The following is a 23,068-nucleotide window of genomic DNA, read 5'->3' as shown; positions in this document are numbered from 1 at the left end:
GAAAATAGTTTATAGTGGCTGTTTGAAGGCCCTGCGTGCCCAGGAAGCTTATTTCATAGCTCTGTGGATCGGAACAACAGGAGTCTGATAGGGGAGGGAGAAGGGGTCAATTATAAGGGTTTGCTGCTCTACTCCAAGGTTGTGTGAAGTCTCTTGGGGTTTCTTATTTCCATCTCTAGGGCTGAACAAAGCAGGTGGTGGTAATGCCTCCAGGGAAGATCAAACCAATTCCTCTTCGCTAAGGAATTATCCAAGGTTCAAATTTTCTCTCATGTAAGAAGAGTACAGCTATCTCAAGGTTACATAAAGAATACCAAAATCATCCAAGAAAATAAAGATAAAGCAAACAAAACAACAGGAAGGGGGACTTTCCTGGTGGCTCAGTGGTAGAGAACCCACCTGCCAATGTAGGACACACGGGTTCAATCCTTGGTCCAGGAAGATTCCACATGCCACAGGGCAACTTGAGCCTTGACATGACTGCAGTTCTGGCCAACTAATCTGACTGCAAATTTGTCAGGGACCTTGAGCCAGGACCACCAAGCTGAAAGGCAACCTGATTTCTGACCTCAAGAACCGTGTGGGATAATACATTGTTGTTGTTTAAAACTGCTTACAAGAAAAAAAAAATTAGGGGAAGGGAGTGACATCACAGAAATGGCCAGACAGGGAGTTTTAGAATCATTCCTTTCACTGAAACAAACGTTAAGCTGGCAGAAACAGAATCAACTTTTTAAAATTTTGAATCTAATAAAAAACTGAGAACAACCAGTGAGGCACCTACTGAACAAAGAAGCTGCTAAAGTTTGTTAAGAAACTATTTTCCCTTACGTACCTACAAAGCCATCCACGTGCTCAGCAGAGGCTTTGGAGATGGTAACCTGTGCTTCTGGTGTGTTTTGCTGAACCTTGTTTTCAACGTGTAGCTGTGTATTCTGACTTGTCTGGTAATCCCCTGAGGACTGGTACAGAGGTTGACCTGTGTTTGCCCGCCTAAGGCTGGAGTGGCTTTCCAAGTGCCATCTGATGAAAGCATCTAAAGACATAAGCTACTTGTAGTTACGTGTGCAAAGGACGCTGAATGGAGTATGCAGCAGACAGACTCAAAGGCCTAGGAAGGAGGAGGCTGAGGAGGAAGATCCTTAGAGGAGTGAAGGCTTTAAACAGCTATCCCATATGCTGGGGAATCCAGAGTGCATGGAGCATTACCGGGACTAGATGCATCCTTAGAAAAGAGCTGAGAGAACCCTAAGCTTGCACCTCTGCTGATGTTTGAGCTCTGTCCAAGAAAGAGGTGAAGTCTAAGACAGTTACAGGTGGCCTGTTTAAGCACTGAAGGAATGCCCCTGCTCAAAGCCAATCTGCAAAGACCAAGAGAGGCTTTTCTGTTTTTAATTTACTTATTATTATCTTTTTCTTCTTTTTGGCTCCAGTTGTTTAAGTAAATCTAATAGGACAGAGATTTCAATAACCACAGATGACAAGAAATAGTATTTGTAAAAATAGTCTGGAAAAGGCACTAAACAGAAAAACAGCAGAGGCTCTCAACAATCAATAACAATAAACCCTGGGGTAGGAGGAGAATCTAATTTCCAGAGTTATCACGTTGTAATTTAAAAGTGAACGTTTTTCACAATTAGGAGGCACACAAATAAACAGGAAAGTATAGCTGTTTCATTGGGGAAAAACAATAATAAGACACTGGCCTTCAGGAAGCCCAGACATCAGACTCCCTAGAGAAAGACTTTAAGTCAACTGTCTTAAATATGCTCAAAGAGCTAAAGCAAACCATGGCAAAAAACCGAAAAAATAACCCAGAGAACAATGGCTTACCAAAAACAAAATATTAATACAGAGACAGAAATTATTTAAAAGCAGCAAATAGAAACCTGCGACTGAAAAACAGTTGAAATATTCATTAAAGGAGTTTAGGCAAAAGAAATAGTCAGTGAACCTGAAGACGGGACAACTGAAATTAACCAGTCTAAGGAGCAGACACAAAAACAAATGCAGAAAAATGTACCGAGCCTAAGAAACCTGCGAGACACTACTAAACATGCCAACGTATGTGTTACAATTCCCAGGGGAAAGGAGAGACAAAGAAACAGAAATGATCTTTAAAGAAAAACAGCTGCAAACTTCCCAAATTTGATGAAATACAGGATCTACAGGCATACCCTGCTTTATTTACTGCACTTCACGTTACGGGATTTTGCAGATATTGCATTCTTTACAAACTGAAGGTCTGTGGCAATCCTGCCTCTATGTCACATCTTGATAATTCTCACAATTTTTCAAATGTTTTTGTTATTATTATATTCAATAATATAAATAAGGTGTTTTGTGATCAGTGATCTGATGCTACTACTGTAGAAGATTATAACTTGCTAAAGGTTCAGATGATGGCCAACATTTTTACCAATAAAGCATTTTAAAATTAAGGTATATGCATTTTTTTTTTTTGGACATAATGCTACTGCACAATCAGTAGACCACAGTATAAACATAACTTTGATATGCACTGAAAAACCAAAAAATTCACGTGACTACCCTTATCTGCTTTATTGTGGTGGTGTGGAACTGAACCCACAGTATCTCCGAGGTTTGCCTGTATACATCTAAGAAGCTCAATGACCTCCAAGGAAGATAAACTCAAACAGGACTTACACTGAAACACAACACAATCACACTGTCAAAAGCCAAAGAGAATCCTGAAAGCAGCAAAAGCAGAACGATGCATCGCCCCTTAGTAAGGGGTCCTCACTAAGATTAACAGTCAGTTTCTCATCAGAAACCAGAGACCAGAAGGCAATGGGATGACATGTTTAAAGTGCTGAAAGGACTTCCTTGATGGTCCAGTAGTTAAGGCTCCACACTTCCACTGCAGGGGCCACGGGTTCAATCTCTAGTCAGGGAATTAAGATCCCACATGCCATGTGGTATGGCCAATAAATAAATAAATGAAGTGCTAAAAGAAAAAAAGATTATCAACCAAGAATTCCATTTCCTGCAAAAAGCCAAGGGAGTTCATAGCTAGCAGGCCTATCCTAAAAGAATTCCCTTTAGATTATTCAGGATGAAATAAAAAAAACCTTAGACAGTAAATTAAACCCCCTCCCCCAAAACAAAAACTTCAGTAAAGGTAACTATATAGGTTAATGTAAAATCCGGTATTACTGTGGCTTTGATTTGTAACTTTCCTTTTTGCTTCCTATATGATTTAAAAGAGAAATGCATAAACAGAAATTCTAAATATGTGTTCATGGCTACACAATACATAAAGGTGTAATGTGAGACAATAACAACATAACGGCGGGCAGGGGGTGGGCAGAGCTTCTGTATACTACTGAAGCTAAGCTGGGATCAAATCAAATTACATTGGTCCAAAAATATGTAAGACATGTAGATAACAAAATAGCAAAATGGCATAAGTCTGTGCCTATAGGTGACCACTTTAAATGTAACTAAACTTACAAATCAAACAATAGAGTGGCAGAATGGATTTAAAAAAAACAAGATCCAACAATATGCTCTCTACATTTTAGAGACAAAAACACAAAAAGGTATCCATCAAAGAACGGAAGAAGATACTGCATGGAAACAGTAGTCAAAAGAGTATAGGGATGGCTATCCTAATATCAGACATTTAAACCCACTTTAAGTCAAAGATTGTTATAGGAGACAAAAAAGTCATTCCGTATTGACAAAAGAGTCAATTCATCAAGAAGATATGACAATTTCAAATACATAGGCACCAAACAAGAGAGTCTCAAAATATATGATGCATATACTGACAGAACTGAAGGGGAGAAATAAACAGTTCTATAATAATAATTGAAGACTTTAATACCTCACTTTAAATAAAGGAAAGAACATGGACAAAGAAGATCAATAAGGAAATTGAGGACTTAACGCTGTAAACCAGCTAGACCTAAGAGACATACAAACAACAACCTACTCAACAACAACAGAATACACATTCTTCTTAAGTATACATGAAACACTCTTCAGGACAGACCGTATTTCAGGACACAAAACAAATCCTAATAAATTTTAAAAGACTGAAATCATATGAAGTATTTTTTCTGATGATAATAGAAGCCAGAACTTGATACAAAGCAATACTGAAAAATTTTAAGTAGGTAGAAATTAAACAACATACTCTTAAACAACCAGTGGAACAAATAAGAAATCACTGGGGAAATTTTCTATCTCCCTGAAGAATGAAAATGATAATCGTACATACCCAAACTGATGAAACACAGTGAAAGCACTGCTCGGAGGGAAATTCATGGCTGTAATGGTCTACATTAAAAAATAAAAAAGATTTCAAATCAATAACCTAAATTCATAGCTTAAGGAACTAAAGAACTAAACCCAAAGCTAGTGGAAGGAAGGAAATAGTAAAAATTATCTCCACATTAGAGTGGAGATAAATGAATTGGAGTATAGAAAAATAACAGAATTAATGAAACCAAAAGTTGATTCTTTGAAAACATCAACAAAATGACAAGTCTTTAGTTAAACAGGATAAGGCAAAAAGAGACACAAATAATGAAAATTAGAAATAAAAATGGCTACATTACTATGAACCTTATAGAAATAAAAAGGATTATAAGAGAATACACTGAACAACTGTACACCAATAGGCTGCCAAAGGGAAGGGGCTTGCAGAGGGGATGGTGAGAGGCTGGGGTAGCAGATTCCTACGGAACAGCACAGAGAACTACATTCAATATCATACAATAAACCATAATGGAAAAGAATATAAAGATGAATGGTAACTGAATCATCATGCTGTATGGCAGTAATTAACACAACATTGTAAATCAACTATCAGATCAGATCAGATCAGATCAGTCGCTCAGTCGTGTCCGACTCTTTGCGACCCCATGAATCGCAGCATGCCAGGCCTCCTTGTCCATCACCAACTCCCGGAGTTCACTCAGATGCACGTCCATCGAGTCAGTGATACCATCCAGGCATCTCATCTTCTGTCGTCCCCTTCTCCTCCTGCCCCCAATCCCTCCCAGCATCAGAGTCTTTTCCAATGAGTCAACTCTTTGCATGAGGTGGCCAACTATACTTGAACTTAAAAAATTTTTTAATTGTATACCAAAAACAGATAATATAGATCAAATGGATAAATTCTTATGAACATACAAATTACCAAAATGGACTCAAACAGAAAATCTCGACAGAATATACAACTAAAGAGATTGAAACAGTAATCAAAATACTCTCAAAAGAGAAAGTCCAGGACAGACAGTTTCTCTGGTGAATTCTACCAAACATTTAAAGAACTAACACCAATCTTTCTCAAACTTTTCCAAAAAACAGTTATCGATTATGAATACAGATGCAGAAATCCTCAATAAAACACAAGCACACCAAGTCCAGCAGTATATTAAAAGGATGATACACAATGATAAAGTAGAACTTATCTTAGGAATGGAAGGTAATATACCATGTTAATAAACAAAGGCAAAGAAAAACAATATGATCATCTCAGTTAATGCAGAAAAAGCATCTGTGAAAACTCAATACCCATTCATGATACAAACACTCATGATAGATAGAAAACTAGGAAGAGATGGGAACTTTCTCAGCTTTATAAAGGACATTTATGTGAAACCACAGCTAGCGTCATACTCACTGGTGAAAGACTGAAAGCTTTCCCTCTGAGATGAGGAACAAGAGAAGCATGCCCACCCTCACCACTGCTATTGAACAATCTAGTGGAAACTCTAGCCAGAGCAATAAGGCAAGGAAAAGCACTGCGAGGCATCCAAACTGGAGAGGAAGATGTGAAACTCTATTTGCAGAGGACCTGATCTTACAGACATAAAATCCTGAAGATCCACAAAGCAACTACGATAGCTAATTAATGAATCCAACAAAATTGCAAGATCCAAAATCATCACAAAAATAGCTGTATTTCTAACACATTGTAACTCATAATAGCAGTGAACAATTCTAAATGGAAATTAAGAAAACAACTCAATTTACAATATCATCCAAAAGAATAAAATATCTAGGAATAAATTTAACCTAGGAGGTAAAAGACTTGTATATGAAAACTATATAACACTGCTAAAGAAATAAAGAGAACCTAAATAAATGGAAAGACACCCATGTTCAAGTACACGAAGATTGAACATTGTTATTAAGATGGCAATACTATACAATCTACAGATTTAACACAATTCCTATCAAAATTTCAACAGCCCCTCCCTTTTTTTTTTTTTTTGCAGAAAGATTGGAAAAGACAATTCTCAAATTCATGTAGAGCTACAAGGACTCCTGAAGAGCCAGAACAATATTGAAAATGAAAAATGTTGGACTCATCCTTCCCAATTTCAAAACTACAGCAATTAAGACAGTGTGGTTGGTAATGGCATAAGGACAGACATATAAGCCAACAGAATAGGACTGATAGTCCAGAAATAAACCCATACATCCATGGCCAACAGATTTCCAATGATGGGATGATAGTTCAAATGGGGAGAGAATAGTTTCTTCAAAAAATAGTGCTGGGAGAACTGGGTATCCACATGGACCCTTGTTTCACATTATATACAGAAAATTTATGTCAAAATGGATTACTGACCTACATATAGGAGCTGCTGCTGCTGCTGCTAAGTTGCTCAGTCGTGTCCGACTCTTCGCGACCCCATGGACTGCAGCCTACCAGGCTCCTCCGTCCATGGGGTTTTCCAGGCAAGAGTACTGGAGTGGGGTGCCATTGCCTTCTCCGACATATAAGAGCTAAAACCATGCAACTCTTAGAAGAAAAATTAGGGTTAAATCTTTGTGACCTTAGATGTGACAATGGTTTCTTACCTATGACACCAAAAAGCACAAGGAACAAAAGTATATCTCAAAATCTCTCAAACTATCTGGATTTCTGGTTTTTATTTATTTTTGGCTGCATTAAGTCTTCGTTGCTGCACAGGCTTTCCTCTAGTTGTGGCGAGCAGAGGCTACTTCCTAATTGTAGTGTGCAGGCTTCTCATTGCAGTGGCTTTTCCTGGGCAGAGCACAGGCTCTAGAGCGCACAAACTTCTCCTGTGGCTCCCAGGCTCTACAGCCAGGCTCCGTAGTTGTGGCACATGGGCCTAGGTGCTCTGCAGCGTGTGGGATCTTCCTACATCAGGGAGCAAACCTGTGTCTCCTGCATTGGCAGGCAAATTCTTTACCACTGAGCCACCAGAAAAGCCCTCTGGCTTTTCTTAGAGAAGTTTTCCATATGATAAAAATTGGCTACTGTCAAAAAGTAGCTGCCTCCTTGAGACGGAGTATATTACTCTGCAGTTTACTGCAGTCTTTTCTACTTTCTATTCTTGACACCAAGGCCAAAATGTCAATTTTGTCACACTGGTCTTACTATTTCAAAGATAAATTAAGAATACGACTGGGATATCTCTTGTATTCATGTTCCCATTGAAAGTGGGAAAAAAAAAAATCCATTTGTTTACTCCCAATCTGTGTAATTTATTTTTATTTCCTACTCTGCACCTGTACGAATTTGCAAATCTTGTTCTTTTTTGGTTTTAAAAGATAGAAACCAAAAACTCTGGAAAATACTAGAACTAAATTAGCCACATATACCTCTGAATTACAAATTCACCTTTTGAGGCCACAATGCACGAATAATCAAAGTCAGACACCTGCAAAGGTTTTAAATGTCCAAGTGGTCACACCAATCAAGGTTAAAATTTGGATTGAGAACAAAGCAAAATCCATCTTTTGGTCACTTGGCTGTTTTCCCCACTGGAGGGCAAAGAGTCACTACCTCAAATTTCCTTAAAGGGAAGACTGGGATTTGAAGATAATATATAGGATAATATTCTCAACTTGGAAATACTTTTTTTTTTTTTTTAAAGAGGATACTGTGTAGGTTTCTATATAAAATAATAAACGGAAGTAGGGGAATGGGTAGCAATCTGACAAATTTTCCCATAGAACCTGGGATTTTTTCAGCAGTCTAGCCTTGGGAAATACACAGAAGGCTTTGTTGCAGGGGATGGGATGGCATGGCATGGATAAAAAATGAACATTAATTCCTGGGAACTAACTGTGCCAGGCACAGTCTAACAGACTTTAAGTGCTTTATGACTTTCTAGCATCCACAGGCGTTTAGCCCCGTTTCACAGAATGCTGGAGGGGACAAAGACATAAAAGGAAGCAGAGTGGGGGCTCCGATGTAAGTTTGTCTGGCCTTACCTACTTTTCTGCCTTAAATATGTTTCTAGCCTCAAAGCTCTTTAAACTTGACCACTCAGTTTCTCACAGCCACAATGTAATATGGCTTCTAATAAGGGACAAGACAGGGGCTCTTTCATCTGGGGTGGATAAGAAGTTGCAGATGCCTAATGGGGGCAGGGGGAGGAGAAGTGGACAACCGCTGTTACAGCTGATGTTACCTCTTTCCTTTCCTACAGGGAAGCCTTGGAAACTACCCAACCTGCCGCGCTTCCTCCTATGAAGGCAGAGTCACAGCACCTGCCCCAAATGCTCTAGAGACTGAGTTTTGTGACGGCACAGGCTTTAACTTCCCAACCCTCATGTCAGTACATGTAGCATAACAGCTGGCACGGAATCAACACATTTTTATTAGGTGATTGCTATCATCCTAAACAAAAGAGCAGAAAGCAGAAAGGAACCCATCTAGCCTGGTCACATACAGAATGTTAGGATACAGGTTTGGGTATCTCTATGAGCAGGCTGTAAGTGGTACTTCTGTGGCTACATATTGCCTATCTATGAGATCTCTTGAACAGCTTTAAATGAGATACTGGAAATGAAATATGAAGAGAAAGGGGGAGAGTAGAAAGATCTGAAGATAATCTTGAGAATGGAGTCTAAAGAGAATCCTTGCTGACTGAGCTTGATAACCTGTAAGACTGCTATGCTAAACTAGAACCGCAATGACTGCATTTGTTTATTAGATCAACAAGAAGGGAGCCCATGGAATTCACTGCTGGAAAAGTTTTTTAATTTATGGATATATTTTTATGGTATTATAATTAACATGAAGAGCTCTATCAATATGTAAGGCTGCGACAGGAAAATATATTCAAGATCTAATATGGTAAAAACAAGTTACAAAGTAATATATAATCTGATTTTGCCTTTTGCTTTAAAAAGAAAATATGGACGAATATGATGCTAAACTGCTACTAGCAACTTAGAAGGAAAAAATTATGGGAGAAGTTTACTCTCTTCACAGATCATGAAGGAATGCACTTTGTACTGTATATATCTCTGTAAAGTCTGGATTTTCTTTTACTATGAATGTGTATCATCGTTGTAATCAGAAAAAAATAAGAAATGTAAAAATGAAATGAAATGGAAAATATTTTTGTCTCCTAAAAGCATCTTGATCAAATAAGAGGTCCAAGAGAAATAACATTCTAAAATAATGCTTTGAAACCACATTCTTTGTAACTCGAAGGCTCCTCAGAGGTCGTCTGAGAGCCAGCATGGGATACGACGGCAGATGGTCTACAAACATGACTCCACCCAAACTCCTAAGCTTGGGCATCTTACTTTCCTTATTTCATACTGAAGTTCGCTGATAATAAATTTGAAAACTTCTGATCTAAAATGCATGTTAAGTCACTTATCTCTAAATGTTCCTCAAAGCATTTCCTAGGGTTTGAGTAGGCTCCCCAGGAATAGATACATGTTTTCGCTTGTGTTTCCTGATATAAGATTGTGGTACCCAGATTCTTAGTGCCAGATTAGCAGCATTTATGAGCTGCCTGGGTAGAAAGCCGGTATTCCATGCATAAGGCTCCTCTGTTCAAGGCGGCCAAGGCAGCAGGAAGCCTTCTCATTTCCCACCATCTGGCCAGCCTCTCTGAATCATGGTCAGCCACCCAGAAGCAGAAGATTCAGGATCACCAGAGACTATTTTCAGATGAATGAGAACTCAAGCCTGAGCAATTAGAAATAGGTCAATGACTTTTTAAAGCAACCTTCTTAAAAGAGCTTTTCTTTGCAAAAGTCTTTCTTGTCATTGGTTTTTCTTTAAATAGAGTACGGTGACTGCCTATAAATCCTTCTTCTTGGTTTTAAAAGTCTTTCTGTCATAGAACCCTTATGTATTCTTGGAGGTTTAGTTCTATAGACTTGCATTTCTGACACAAAATCTGATTTTAGAAATATAAATGAAAGGCTTCAATATTTGAGCTAAATGTCTGTAACCTCCAGAGTTAAAAGAACGCTTTTAGAAATCTTCATTTTTCATTGGCTCCTCATTGTCTGTGAGAGACAGGGAAAATCTTTGTAATGAAATTCTTTTCCTTGTTTTGTTTATTCTTCCTGACTTTTATAGTGATATCCTCATCTGGATTCTCACTGGGCCGAAAGGAACACAGCATTTTCTGTTTACTTCCTTATCTGTGCTTCCTGACTGAGGGCAGTAGAACTCATCTGTGAATTTCTGCTTCTGAACCAGCAGGGGGAGCTCACTCACCCAAGAATCAGAATCCACCTGCAAGGAGATGGTGGGTAAAGCAACCCCAACTTTCTTCAGTAAGAATGGCCCTTTTGTACTGTGGATAAATTATCTCCTGATAAGCAACTAACAATGGTGCTGAGATAAAGAGCCTCTGAGAAGATAAAGACCCCTTACAGGCTGCCCAGCCTCAATGGCAAAGCTACTGCCCAAAGCAGGTGCACACCGTGCCTGTACCTGTTTTTCAAGGCTTGGCTTGCTAAGCTGTACAGTCTGAGGTCCAGCGAGTCTGGTCCCTGGAGTAGCTATCACAATGCTGGTGAGCTGGGCCATGGGGAACGTTTTGGCTATGGTTGCAGTCTGCCCATTGACGACACGGACGGGGTGGATAGAATTCTGGGAGGTAGGGAGGGTCGTGGGGGTGAACTTGGTCAACATGACGGGCCTCTGGATAAGCTGAGGAGCTGCGAGCATGGGAGGAGGTGCTGGGGCAATAGGAATGTTATTCTGGGCCACAGGCTTGGGTCGAACCTATGGAGAAAGAAAGAACAATTATCGTATTACTTAAACTTCTCAAGTCCTATATGCTTTAGACACTGCCAGATCTTCTACACTATATATGTGAAATGGTATTCAGTACAAATATTTATTAATAGCCACTTTAGAATTATCAATTCTACAGATCTCAGGATATATAATATTACAGAGATGCATCGGGTCTTAAAGAGGATCCAGATGCTATCCTAGAATGTAGATTTTCTGATTCCAAACCATAGCTCCCTCTCCTATACCATGCCACCTCTTCAAGCTGAGGTCAGATGCCTAATCCAGAGACTGGTCCCACCCAGACCTTGTGCCTAGCAATGATAATCACACTGCCAGTGTCCTGAACTCGCATCCTAACTTTCTTCGCGCCCACAGCTTTAGTTCACTCTCATCTCTGGCCCTCTAACTAACTCCCCGTTCTCAGCCAGTCCTTCTCTAGGTCTCCCTTGGGGCTTCCTCTGCCTCTGCTCAATCCAAAATATAACTATTTCTCAGGGTTTTGTCCTGGAACCCCTTTACTTCCCAATGTCCTCACTCCTCCTGGGAATTCTCACGCATCCTATGGCTTCAATTACTATCTACATAGTGAAGACTTCCACACTTGGATCTTAGGACCAGACATTTCCTGAACTTCAGAATCATTTGTTCATCTCTCTGTTATACATCTCTACTTGGAAATTTCACAAGAAGTTCAAAATCAACATGTCTAAAACTCATCAACTTCTTCCAATCCAATCATTACCTCAGTAAATGTCCCTTAGAAGAAGAAAAAAAAAAAACCTTCAGAATCATTCCTAATGCTTCCACTCTACCTCTGCTTCCTAAATCCTTCTCAAATATGTCTACTTTTCTGTCCTCACTGCCACTACTCTAGCTGTGTCATTTTACTGAAACAGTGGCAGAAAACTGTGATTAAAACATGGGATTATCCTTGCCTGTGTTCAAATCCTGGTTCTACCACTTACTAGTTAACTGTGTAACCTAAGGTAGCATACCTGATATCTCTAAGCCAGTATTTTTTAAACTTTCTAAATTGTGACCTGGAGGCAAAATCCTTTCTCCTTATACATAAGAATTTGACCTTCAGTTAACTCTAGCTGTACACCCCTGGAAGCCTGATAACAGAAGAATGCCAACTATGTTAGTAGGAACACTGCTTATGGTAAAAATGACCTCTTGTTGCTAAATCAAATCTACTATTTCCATTACTTGCAAAAAGGACAGATAGAAATTTGCTATAAACACTTTTTTTTTTTTTACCTCAAGAAGATGACAGTTTAATGTGGAATACAGAGAAATGCTTGTGAATTACAAACCAGATTGAAAGTCATCAGTTCAGTCGCTCAGATCAGACACCATGCTTTGGGCTTCCTAAAATGGGGTGACTCTTATAACCGGGCATGTCCACTGCGGGGACCTTGAAAGCCATACCTATGAATTGTTGCAAGATACACTGGGCTCCTGAGAGGCATAAGGCTTCTGTGCCAGGGAGGCTCTCTTACTGTCCTGTTGAAGACCTCATTTGCCTGTACCTGAGCAGTCCCTGGACAGCCATAGTGACTGCTGTATGGACGCCTGTAGGGACTCCTACTGAAGAAAAATGTCTGATGCTATCTTGCTGGCAAGTGCTGGTTTCTGTCCTGTATCATTCCAAGTGGACTGGTGCAGAGAGTGGCCTTTGATAGTCTTGTGAGTCTGAATACTTAGCTGTGTCTAAGACAACCCTATAGTGTGTGCTGCAGATACATAATAGGAAATACGTTTTACACTGTAAACATAGATATTTATCTATACATAGACATAGACATTTATCTATACATCTATTTTTAAAAAACCTCATGAAACAATACTATGTGCAACATACTCTTAACATTTCCTTTCTGTTTTCTTCATTTTACTTAAGAACTCTGGTTACAGTCCACCAAACTGATTTCACAGTCTACTAATGGGTCATGACCCACCCTTTGAAAAACAGACTAAACCTTAGATTCTTATCTAAAAAAAACACCATCTACTTTCACAGAGTTGTTGTGAGGATTAAAATAGATAACCCGTGTAAAATGCCCATTACAATAAGTGGCATAGAGTAAGATTCTCTAAACATTAGCTATTGTCATTGTTGACACTGTCCTAATGGTTTTTCCTGCCCCAGTCTAGTCAATCACCAATCTATTCTCTACATAGTGTTAAGGGGGAATTTTCTAGAACAAAAATATAATCATGCCAAGCACTTGTTTGAGAACAATTTAATGGATCCTCACTGTTCCTAGGTAAGGCCCAATTCCTACATAGCCTCCAAGGTTCCAAAGGCACTGGCCCATGGGCTTATCCATCCCCACCTGTTACTCTAGCCTGAGTCAGCCGCGTGGCCCACACGCTCAGCCACATCAAATTTCCTTTGGTTCCTTAAGCCTATGTGTTTCTCACCATTGTGGACTTGCATACATGTTCCTCTTTCTGCCCGGCATGTTTTTATTCCTCCTCCATAACTATGTCAAACTAACATCATTAGGACTTTAGGTCTAAGATTGAATGTCAACTCTTCAAGGAAACTTTCTGTAATACTCAACAGATGAGATGGGTGTCCTTCTCAGGTGTTCTCAGACTATACAGTACTTCCAACAATTGTACAGTAGCTAAGAAGTGTCCAATTCTTTGCAACCCCATGGACTGAAGCACACCAGGCTTCCCACCTCCTGAAGCTTGCTCAAACTCATGTCCACTGAGTCAGTGATGCCATGCAACCATCTCATCCTCTGTCACCCACTTCTCCTCCTGCCCTCAATCTTTCCCAGCATCAGGGTCTTTTCTAGTAAGCTGGCTCTTCGCATCAGGTGGCCAAAGTATGGGAGCTTCAGCTGTAGCATCAGTCCTTCCAATGAATATTCAGGGTTGATTTCCTTTAGGATTGGCTAATTTGATCTCCTTGCTGTCCAAGGGTCTCTCAGGAGTCTTCTCCAGCACCAGTTTGAAAGCATCAGTGGACACAGTGATTGCCGTACGTGTGTCGGAAGCTGCATGAGACTGAGAACTATCTTGAAACCCTCATATCCATAGTTCTTAGGGCCCTTTTGATACCTACAGCATTAAGGATTTACCTGATAAATTATTGATTTATCTCATGTTAGCACTGCCCATTCCCCGCCCCAAGGCAATTCAGAAATCATTAATGGCCGCTGACCACTCACTTCCTTCAAGCCCTTCTCTCTGTCTGAAAGCTGAGGCTTCAGATAGGAATACCCAATCTTTCTACCAGGCAAGGCAACTTCCCGTCAACACCCATACTGGGACAATCCTGGTAGTCTGTCATGAGATTGGTGAGTTCAGCCCAATTGCTGGAAGAGTGCTCTCATGAGAATACGGGCAGTGCTGCTTGGGTCTGGGCTCCCTAGTAGCTTCCTAGTCTAAGTCTTTGTTAGCAAGACTTTGGGTTTCAGTATAAGCCTCAGGGCCATCACTTCCCAGGGAACAGAATGCTTTCTACTAATTGGCTTGCTACTGTCTCCTCCCTACTCTCCTCAGCATATGGGGTTCAGTGGTGGGGGAGAGAAGGGAGAACTGCATTCCTTCCCCATTGACAGGCAGTTCTGGCTAAATTCTTCCAGTAAGTCAATGTCATAAGGTTGAAAATGGTGCTATCTTAATTATTTTAAACTTAGGACAGTTTCCCTTTCCATACATCCCTCTGCTACAGCCTTTTGTCATTGCTAAAAAAAAAACCCCTGATGATAACATAAGCTTCTTCTGAGGGACTTCCCTGGTGGTCCAGTGGTTAAGACTCCGTACTTCCACTGCAATGGACAAGGGTTCAAATCCTGGTCAGGGAACTAAGATCCCATATGCTGTGTGGCCAAAAAAAAAAGCCTTCTTCATGGTATAGGGATCTGCAGCTAGAATCTTTTGCTAAGTGGGATGTGAATACAGCTGAATTGACAAGTACATTATAGGCTGATTAGAAAGGGTCCACAAGGATTCTTGTCTCACCTAACCCGTCACTGGGCTTGTCACTGATTTACTCACCTGTGGAAGAAAGTTTGGACGTGGAGTGAGTCTAGGAGGGGGGATAAACTGTGGTACTTTGATGGGCTGAGGAGGTGTTGCCTGAACCTGCTAAAAAAAAAAATGAGAAAGACAAATCAGAGGGGAAAATAATTATTCAATATAAAATAAAAGCTAGGCATCCTTTTTTTTTTTTTTTGAGTATAATTGCTTTACAATGTGTGTTAGTTTCTGCTATACAACAAATTGAATCAGCTATATGTATACACATATCCTCCCCCCTCCTGAGCGTCCCTCCCACCCCTCAAGGTCGTCACAGAGCACCGAGCTGAGCTCCCTGTGCTGTGCGCAGCCTCCTGCTAGCTCTCTGTCCCACACACGGTCGTGTACGCACGTTACTGCTACTCTTCCGATTCACCCCACCCTCCCCCTTCAGTGGCCACATGTCCATTCTCTACATCTGTGTCTCATTCCTACCCTGTAAATACATTCATTGGTACTATTTTTCTAGATTCCATATATATGCGTTAAAATGTGATATTTTTCTCTAACTTACTTCACTCTATATGACAGACGCTAGGTCCATCCACATCACTACAAATGACTCAATTTTGTTCCTTTTTATGGCTGAGTAATATTCTATTGTATACATGTACCACATCTTCTTTATCTATTCAGATGTCGATGGACATTTAGGTTGGTTCCGTCGTCCTGGCTATTGTAAATAGTGCTAAAGCTCAGTATTCTTAAAGGATTTTCAGCATCACTATTCTCTCGATCAGACATTATTTTCTACAAGCTTTCACTGGAGAATTAACCATCTGAATTAACATCACCTTAAGAAACTTTCTTACTCTCTTGCTTGCATGCTTTGCCCCATAAAGTGAACCAATCACATTTGTTTCCTTATACCTCTAATGTAGAACATAACAGACTCGGCAATCTTAGATGCTTTCCTTTGACATTCAAGAACTCTTGCACTTGTTTATTTTAAAAGTCAACACTGATTCCAAAGTAAAATCATATTTGCAGCCTGGACAGATGGGCTTTTTCCTAATGTAAGAGTTTTACCTAACAGTGAATGGCTTTCTTCCTACAAAGAATTCTCTAACTCTCAGCATCTGGCTGAGTTATTTGGCTGCTTCCCTAAAGATTCCTGGGTAAGAAGCAGAGCTTCCCTTTAAGGCCCTCTAGCTTCACTCACCACTGGTCATCATTCGAAAGCCACCAAGAGCCTTTAGCTTCCACTTTAAGAACAGAGTTTTAAACTGCAATTTGGATATATTCTGAAAACATTGGGTTTTAGATGGTTTTACCCTAGAAATCTCAAGAACAATTTTTGTTCAAGAACTTCTTCCTTCCAAAGGTCGTTTTTTTCTGATGGACCTTGGAATGGACACTGTTATTTGTGTGTCTTAAACATTTTTAAAGTGCCCCAACTAACTCCAGTACTTCCTGGGTGCAATTTCAAGGAAGAGTGAACTAAAAAAAATGAGCAGGGCATTCCCCCTGAATTAGGAGTACAGCACCAGCGCACTCAAGTTTCACAGGGAGGACTGTGGACAGGACGGAGGGAGAGCCACATGAAGCTGCGTAAATGCCTCTGTGAAGCGCGTTTCCCCCCTTTAAGTCAAGTCATATTTTGGCCATCCTTGGTGTCAGGACACCTCTACAGTTATTTAGATAGTGTGTGCGTGTGTTAGTCGCTCAGTCATGTCCGACTCTTCACAACCCTATTAACTGTAGCCTGCCAGGCTCCTCGGTCCATGGGATTTTCCAGGCAAGAATACTAGAGTGGGTTTCCATTTCCTTCTCCATGGGATCTGCCCAACCCAGGGATTGAACCTGGGCCTCCCGCACTGAAGACTCTTTACTGTCTGAGCCACCAGGGAAGCCTCAAATACTACAGTGGGTTGCCATGCCCCCCTCAGGGCATCTTCCTAACAACCCAGGGACTGAACCCAGGTCTTCTGCATTGCAAGTATATTCTTCACTGACTGAGCCACCAGGGAAGCCCCTATAGAAACCCTAACTCGAACCCTAATCCCTATAGATAGTAGGAATGCCATATTCCTTCGTCAGCCCCAAAGGTGAGTTTGGTATGGTAGAAGACTGATGGAGACTGAAAAATCTAGCAGGAGTGTAACATGGATATAAGTCTACAAATGCATAGCCTAAACCCTTTCATGTGGGCACACATAAGTAGCAGCTGCTGGCTTACCAGAGTGACTGTGTTTTTTGCCACAATTTGGACAGCCTCTGCCCCAGGCCCAGTGACCTTACTAGACGTCTGGAGGTTGACTGGTGTGTTCTGCACATCAGTGCTGAGCACAGCCTTCTGACTGTTGATGGCGGTCACCATAGCAATGGTAGGTCTCTGGCCCACAACAGAGGCAGGCATGGTCGCAGTTGCTGCTTTCAAGACGAGAGGTAGTGTCTTTGTGGTAATCATAGAAGCTGTAGTTACAGTCTTCTAGGAGACATGGAGAACAGATATTAGGACACTGAAGTGTCATCCCACTAAACAAAATGCTAACCTCCAGAAGAAAACAAAGCAATGGTTCTCATCATCAGTTAAGCTTTTTGGTGTAGAGCACAGTTCTTACTACAGGGCAAGACAATGTCAAGTTTGCCAGAGTTCTCAAATTTAGCTTCAAGTCTGTTTATAGTAATAACTGCAAGATAATATGCTGCAGGATTTTCAACAAGGAAAGGAGTGGGTTTTCAGATAGAGAATATGAGTGTAACTATTTCTTCTGGTTTTTTAAATTTTTGCTTCCTCTCAATTTAAACTTTGTAAAAGTTGCAAATCAATGAGGTACACACCATCTCTTTAACTGTTACAACCTCATCAATATGAAGAAACTTATCATATAATTCTGGTTATCTGCCTTCTGTGACACAAAGCCTGGGATAAAAGGACAGTCAGTGTATTTTAATTCTTTTGAGTGTCACCTTGGAGAGGAGGAAAGGAAACTCACATGAGAATTAGTACAATTTGTTGCCTCAAAGGCAGTAAATCCCCAATTCTAGATAATGAAACCTATTAACCAACTAGTATAGTAAATACCAGCTCTTGATACCAAAGGGATATGAGTCACTATCAACAATCTTCTCTCTGGAGGACTGCTGCAGAAGTGATTAAAGACCCAGAAAAAGGCGATGGGGTGGAAACAAACACCTGAGTTTCAGCAAGTCTGATAGATCAGAGTCTGCACTGAGATGAGAGGACTTCACTGATGCTCCACAAGCACTACTGCCGCTTTGGAGCTGTATTTCTCTGGATTTTTCTATTAGCATAACTGAAGGAGCCAGCTACAGAAGAAGAAAATATCAACAATCTCATTTCATGGCACACACATCTAACGAATGCTACTAGTCACTCAATATAGAGATGTTTCAGAAACATGAAAATATACCTGGTCTAACTTGTTGGTTCTCATTTTATCATATTTCATCTTTTTCTTCTTACTCTGTACTTGCCCTGTTCAGTTTCGTAGCTAATAGCCACATGTGGGTATTCAAATTTAATTAAAACAAAATAAAACTTAAAATATCAGTTCCTCAGTGACACTAGCCACTCTGAAAGTATTTATAGCCACATGTGACTAGCGACTACCAAACTGGCCAGCGGCGTTTTCAACACCAGAGCAAGTTCTATTGGACAAGCACTGCCCCTCAACCAGGGTGAAGGACCCCACTCTCCCTGAAATAGATCCGAACAAATTCCTTTGTGAATTTCTATTTCAGTGTTTATGCAAGTCCTTGTGTAGTAAGTCATTTGGTTCTAAGCAATTTTTCTGCCTTAAACATTCGCATGACAATATACTTGCATGTATTATCTAACTTTTTAACACCCTTTTTTTAACCAAAAAAAGGTAATAAGCTGCCCTCATCTATTCCATATTGAGAATAATCAGCTAAAATCCTTATTGATGCCTACAATTAAAATCACCCAAATGTTTCCTCTTCCCTTAGTCAATGATACAAGATGGCTTATTTTCCTTGCCACTGTCCTCTCCAGTGTGAAATGGGAGTAAAAGGGGAAACACTGATAATTATTATTTATTTTGGGAGGTAGCAGGCCATCCATTGTCTATCAGTGATGAAAACCAAATAAAAGCGAAATGCTATTTATCATCAGAAATGTTACAGTAGTATAGCGAAAAGGACTGACTTTATATTACCAGCTATCTTAATATCTGTTTTTAACCCAGTGTGATATTAGTTCTATCTTTCAATCTAAAACATTTAAATACACAGAACTTTTGAAGTGGTGAGCAAGTCACACCAGATGGCATTCAGTCCTGGTACCACCACGAGTGGTGGAAGGAAAGCTATAATCAGCAGAACTCACTGACATGGATTTTAAAAACGTTTGTGCATGTTGTACTACGTTAAAAGAGGGTCAGTATACTTCTGTGTGAAATATGCTTGGTTCAGGTTAAGTCATTATCAATTTTCTGAATAATTATTCTTAAAAACTGAGTAAAACCTCAAACTAACCTGAATTATATACTTACCATTAACTGCAACACTAAAAAGCACTGAATTCTAACAAGTGTGTTCACATGTTAGCATTTTTATTCTACTTTAGAAGTATTTAGTTGTAGCTAATTTCACTCCTATCTTCTAGCAGCTGCGTGACTCTCTTTGAATATAAAGGCGCAAGACCTAGTACTGTATGTTCTGATGAAAAGCTTCTGATGAATACATTTGCTAACCATTTACTGACACCAGGTATTGCCACGGGTACTGGTTGGCTCTTTACTCGTCTGGTGCTTATTCTATTCTAAGTGCTAGGGAATATAAACCGATCCTGGAGTTCTGAGTTTAGATGACAAAGAGAATCTTAAAATTTTGATATTCAAACTAATGAAAACCTCTGAGTTGTTCTGGCAGGAGGAAGAGAAGACACAGAAAGGAAAGGTGCCCCCAAACAGAGAAAGTTCTTTCTATGGAAGCTGTGATTAGTCCTTGACTGGTTGATGCAGTCCAAGTACGATCTCTTCCAAGAGACGACAGTAGTTTTCCCAGTTTCATAAAGGGGTTCTTTATGGACAAAACCAAAACTGCATGAACTAGAAGTTAATGCAGAAAATACACGGCAAGAAGTACTAACAGCAAAATCTTTTTATTTTTTTGCTAAGTTATTGGTTTTTTACAGTCACATGTGGCTAGTGGCTGCAAAGCATAAGGTACTGAATTTAAAAAGACCAGCTCCAATGTACAAATCAGAACTTAAGAGGGATTATTACTATGGGCTCTAATTAACTTCCACATCTATTTCAGATTGTTGGTTTACTTCTGAATGGAAGGTAACCGTTGTACACTTGGACAGCTATCAGTAGAATTCCACTCCCTTTTGTCTATAAGGGTTTATTTTCTGTTTGGCTTTATTAATTGCATGCTTCTTTATACCTGTATTCATTTAAAATGACAGAGTTGTGAGTATAAGTTGAAGAGCACACCTGTGTTCAACTGTTCTTTCATTGTTTTCTGTAGATTGGAAAATTTTCAAAATATACATACAAACATGAGCTGGAGTTAGCTAAGTAAAGGGAACTGGTTTCCTTCCCCCCCTCCCTCCCTCGCCCCAGCCTTGGTACATGCTAATCATCCAACTTAGAATAAAACGCTTGCTCTTCCTAGCGTCTCCTCTTTGCTTACACAGATTGCTAAATTTATAGTTAATCCTTTCTGGACTGAAACATTTAGTATATGCCATATATTAAACTTCCCATTTGTCCCTAACCTCATGAACCTTTAATGACTCCCTATGACTGCCAAAAACCCCCAAAGTTCTGCCACACGTTGGAGAGCTTCCACAAGCTAGCCTCTTCCTACTTCCTGGCTCTATCTCCCTCCCACCACTTCCTGGAATCCAGGCTCCAGCCACATCAGCCTCATTGCTATTCCCAAGGCACACAATTCCTTTCCGTCCATACTTTTGTTCACACTTCTCTCTGCACTGTGACGCTCTTTCCCCTCTGCCCCATCACTGAGCTCTCTTATCTGTCAAAGCCCTGATCAAAAGCTACCTTCTTTATGTAGCACTCTCTGATCCCTCTGGTCAATATTACTGTCCTCGGGTATTTTCACAGCTCCTCATTGGTGTTTTCATTTTTTTCTTGTTAGCTGTTTACATCTTCCTCTCTTCTAGATTTTTTAAGTTCTTGAAGACAGAAACCCTGTCTTATTTGTGAATCTGTCCTCTCCAGTGCCCAGCACTGGGCTTGCATATAGTAGAGACTCAATAAATATTTACATAATTAATGAAAAGAATTATCATAGTTTACCAGAGTCTAGGCAGGGACATTGCTGTTGTTCAGTTGCCAAGACATTACTACCTCTCTGTACTAAAAGCTAGCATATAAGGAGCACCCAATAAATAATGATGGACAGTTTACTATAAAAACAAAACCCCCAAACTTGAAGATCTTTTCGCTTTTATCGTAAAAAAAAAAAAGGCAATATAAAACAAGCTTAGCTAAATCAGTTAAATTATCAGATAGGCTACCAGATGGAGAGGCCACGGTTCTGGGAATAGCCCCAGGCCCCTTACTATTGCCATCCCAAACCAGTACAGAACTCAGATTACCAGGGAAGGGAATAGCTATTGTTTAAGTATTAGGTAAGTATTTCCTCTGATTTGTGCAATATGGAATGGTACTTGAAGAAGAAGTTTCCATGGATTAATAGAGAAAACTCCTAGTACCAGGAAACAATGATTTCTAAAAAACTCCTTCCATGTAAACACTTTCTGATCAAACTGTACTTTGGAAAGAGAACAACCAATCCAACTCTGTTAAAAACTCCAAAAGAAGTAAACTGATAGGCAACCTTTTGGAAGAAATGCAAGTCCTGGTCAGGGGGGTTTTAAAGTCAGTTTGAAGGCCTCATTTCCAAATAGCCTTAGAGATCAAGGTAAAAATGATGCAGGCCACTCTAGCTGCCTGATTTACAATGAGGACTCTTCATTTTTCCTTCTTTGGCCTTTTATGTAATGTCAGTATTTCTCTTTTGGACATTGTATAGCAGTTCAGAGTAGCAAATGGACAGGTTTGTCAGTCAGAACGTCTGGGTTCAAATCTTTGCTCTACCATGTAACATTCACACGATTTTAGGCAATTACTAATTTCTCTGTGCCTTAGTTTTCTTCTCTAGAAATTAGAGATAATAATAACAATACTGTCCTAGGAGGGCTGGGGTGAGGACTGTGCACGTTGTACATGTAAAGCCCTTAGGAGAGTGCCAGTATAACGTCACAACCTCTGTCAAATGTATCTTCAGTATTTTTATAAGTATTTTTTTGCATTTGCAAAATATTGTATATGAACCAGTCCAATTGTACATAAACAGTGACTAACCAAGTCAACTATAATCTTTTGTTCTACATATAAAGATATGGTGGAGGTGGTGTTGGTGGGTGAGCGGTGTCTGTGCTTAGGTTTCAGAAGATCCCCAAATCTTTGAAACCATGTGCAAAAATGACTGTATTAGGTGTGAATGTGTATTTTTCCAGGGAGGAAATCCATGGCTTTAGAGAGTCTCAGAGGAGTCTGTGACCTCCAAAGACCAGGAGCCACTGCTGAAGAGTCCCAATTTAAAAGGTATGCCCACACTACATATAAGAGTGTGGAGATCAAGCTTGATTACTTCTCTTAATTGAATCATTTCTAAATACATCCTTTTCTGTGTGTCTTGAATGCCTTAATATTCTTACATTATGTGGTAGTATAAACGCCTTTTTCAGTAAAATCATTTATTTTCACAGCTACACCAATTAGAATGTTCTTAAGCTTTCCACTTCTCAGCACTATTTTTGACTTGTAGCTTCCATTTCAGATTTCCTTCACGGTATGAGAACAAATACATATTCTCATATGAGATGAATATGAACTTGGAAGTGAATATTTCATTTCTATGAAATATATCACCTTCTAAATGCCTCTTTCTACTGGTCCCATGAGCACTGATCCTGGAATATTTCCACACCAACTGCTAAGCATTCCAGAAAAACCATTCTTGAGGATGTCAAGTCACAGAGACATTTAG

At 39.9% G+C, this 23,068-nt stretch overlaps 1 protein-coding gene across 23 annotated transcripts in view; it reads right to left on the bottom strand.

The window, feature by feature from the left end:
* The window catches only part of PHF21A (PHD finger protein 21A), a 191,729-nt gene that overhangs the window by 19,910 nt on the left and 148,751 nt on the right, over positions 1–23,068 (bottom strand). For 16 of the 23 annotated variants that reach the window (XM_044929217.1, XM_044929218.1, XM_025266149.2 and 13 more), the window contains 3 exons: positions 17,232–17,483; positions 15,032–15,121; positions 10,703–10,996 (listed from right to left, as the gene is read on the bottom strand). In XM_044929217.1, the coding sequence (XP_044785152.1) occupies positions 10,703–10,996; positions 15,032–15,121; positions 17,232–17,483 (636 nt within the window). The remainder of the gene's footprint in view (positions 1–10,702; positions 10,997–15,031; positions 15,122–17,231; positions 17,484–23,068) is intronic. The other 7 variants (XM_044929220.1, XM_044929214.1, XM_044929216.1 and 4 more) reach the window with 3 other exon arrangements.

This window comes from Bubalus bubalis, chromosome 16 (assembly GCF_019923935.1).
Source record: "Bubalus bubalis isolate 160015118507 breed Murrah chromosome 16, NDDB_SH_1, whole genome shotgun sequence".
In the NCBI taxonomy this organism is placed as follows: domain Eukaryota; kingdom Metazoa; phylum Chordata; class Mammalia; order Artiodactyla; family Bovidae; genus Bubalus; species Bubalus bubalis.
Note: the sequence above shows the minus strand (reverse complement) of the source record. Positions and strands in the feature narration are given on the sequence as shown.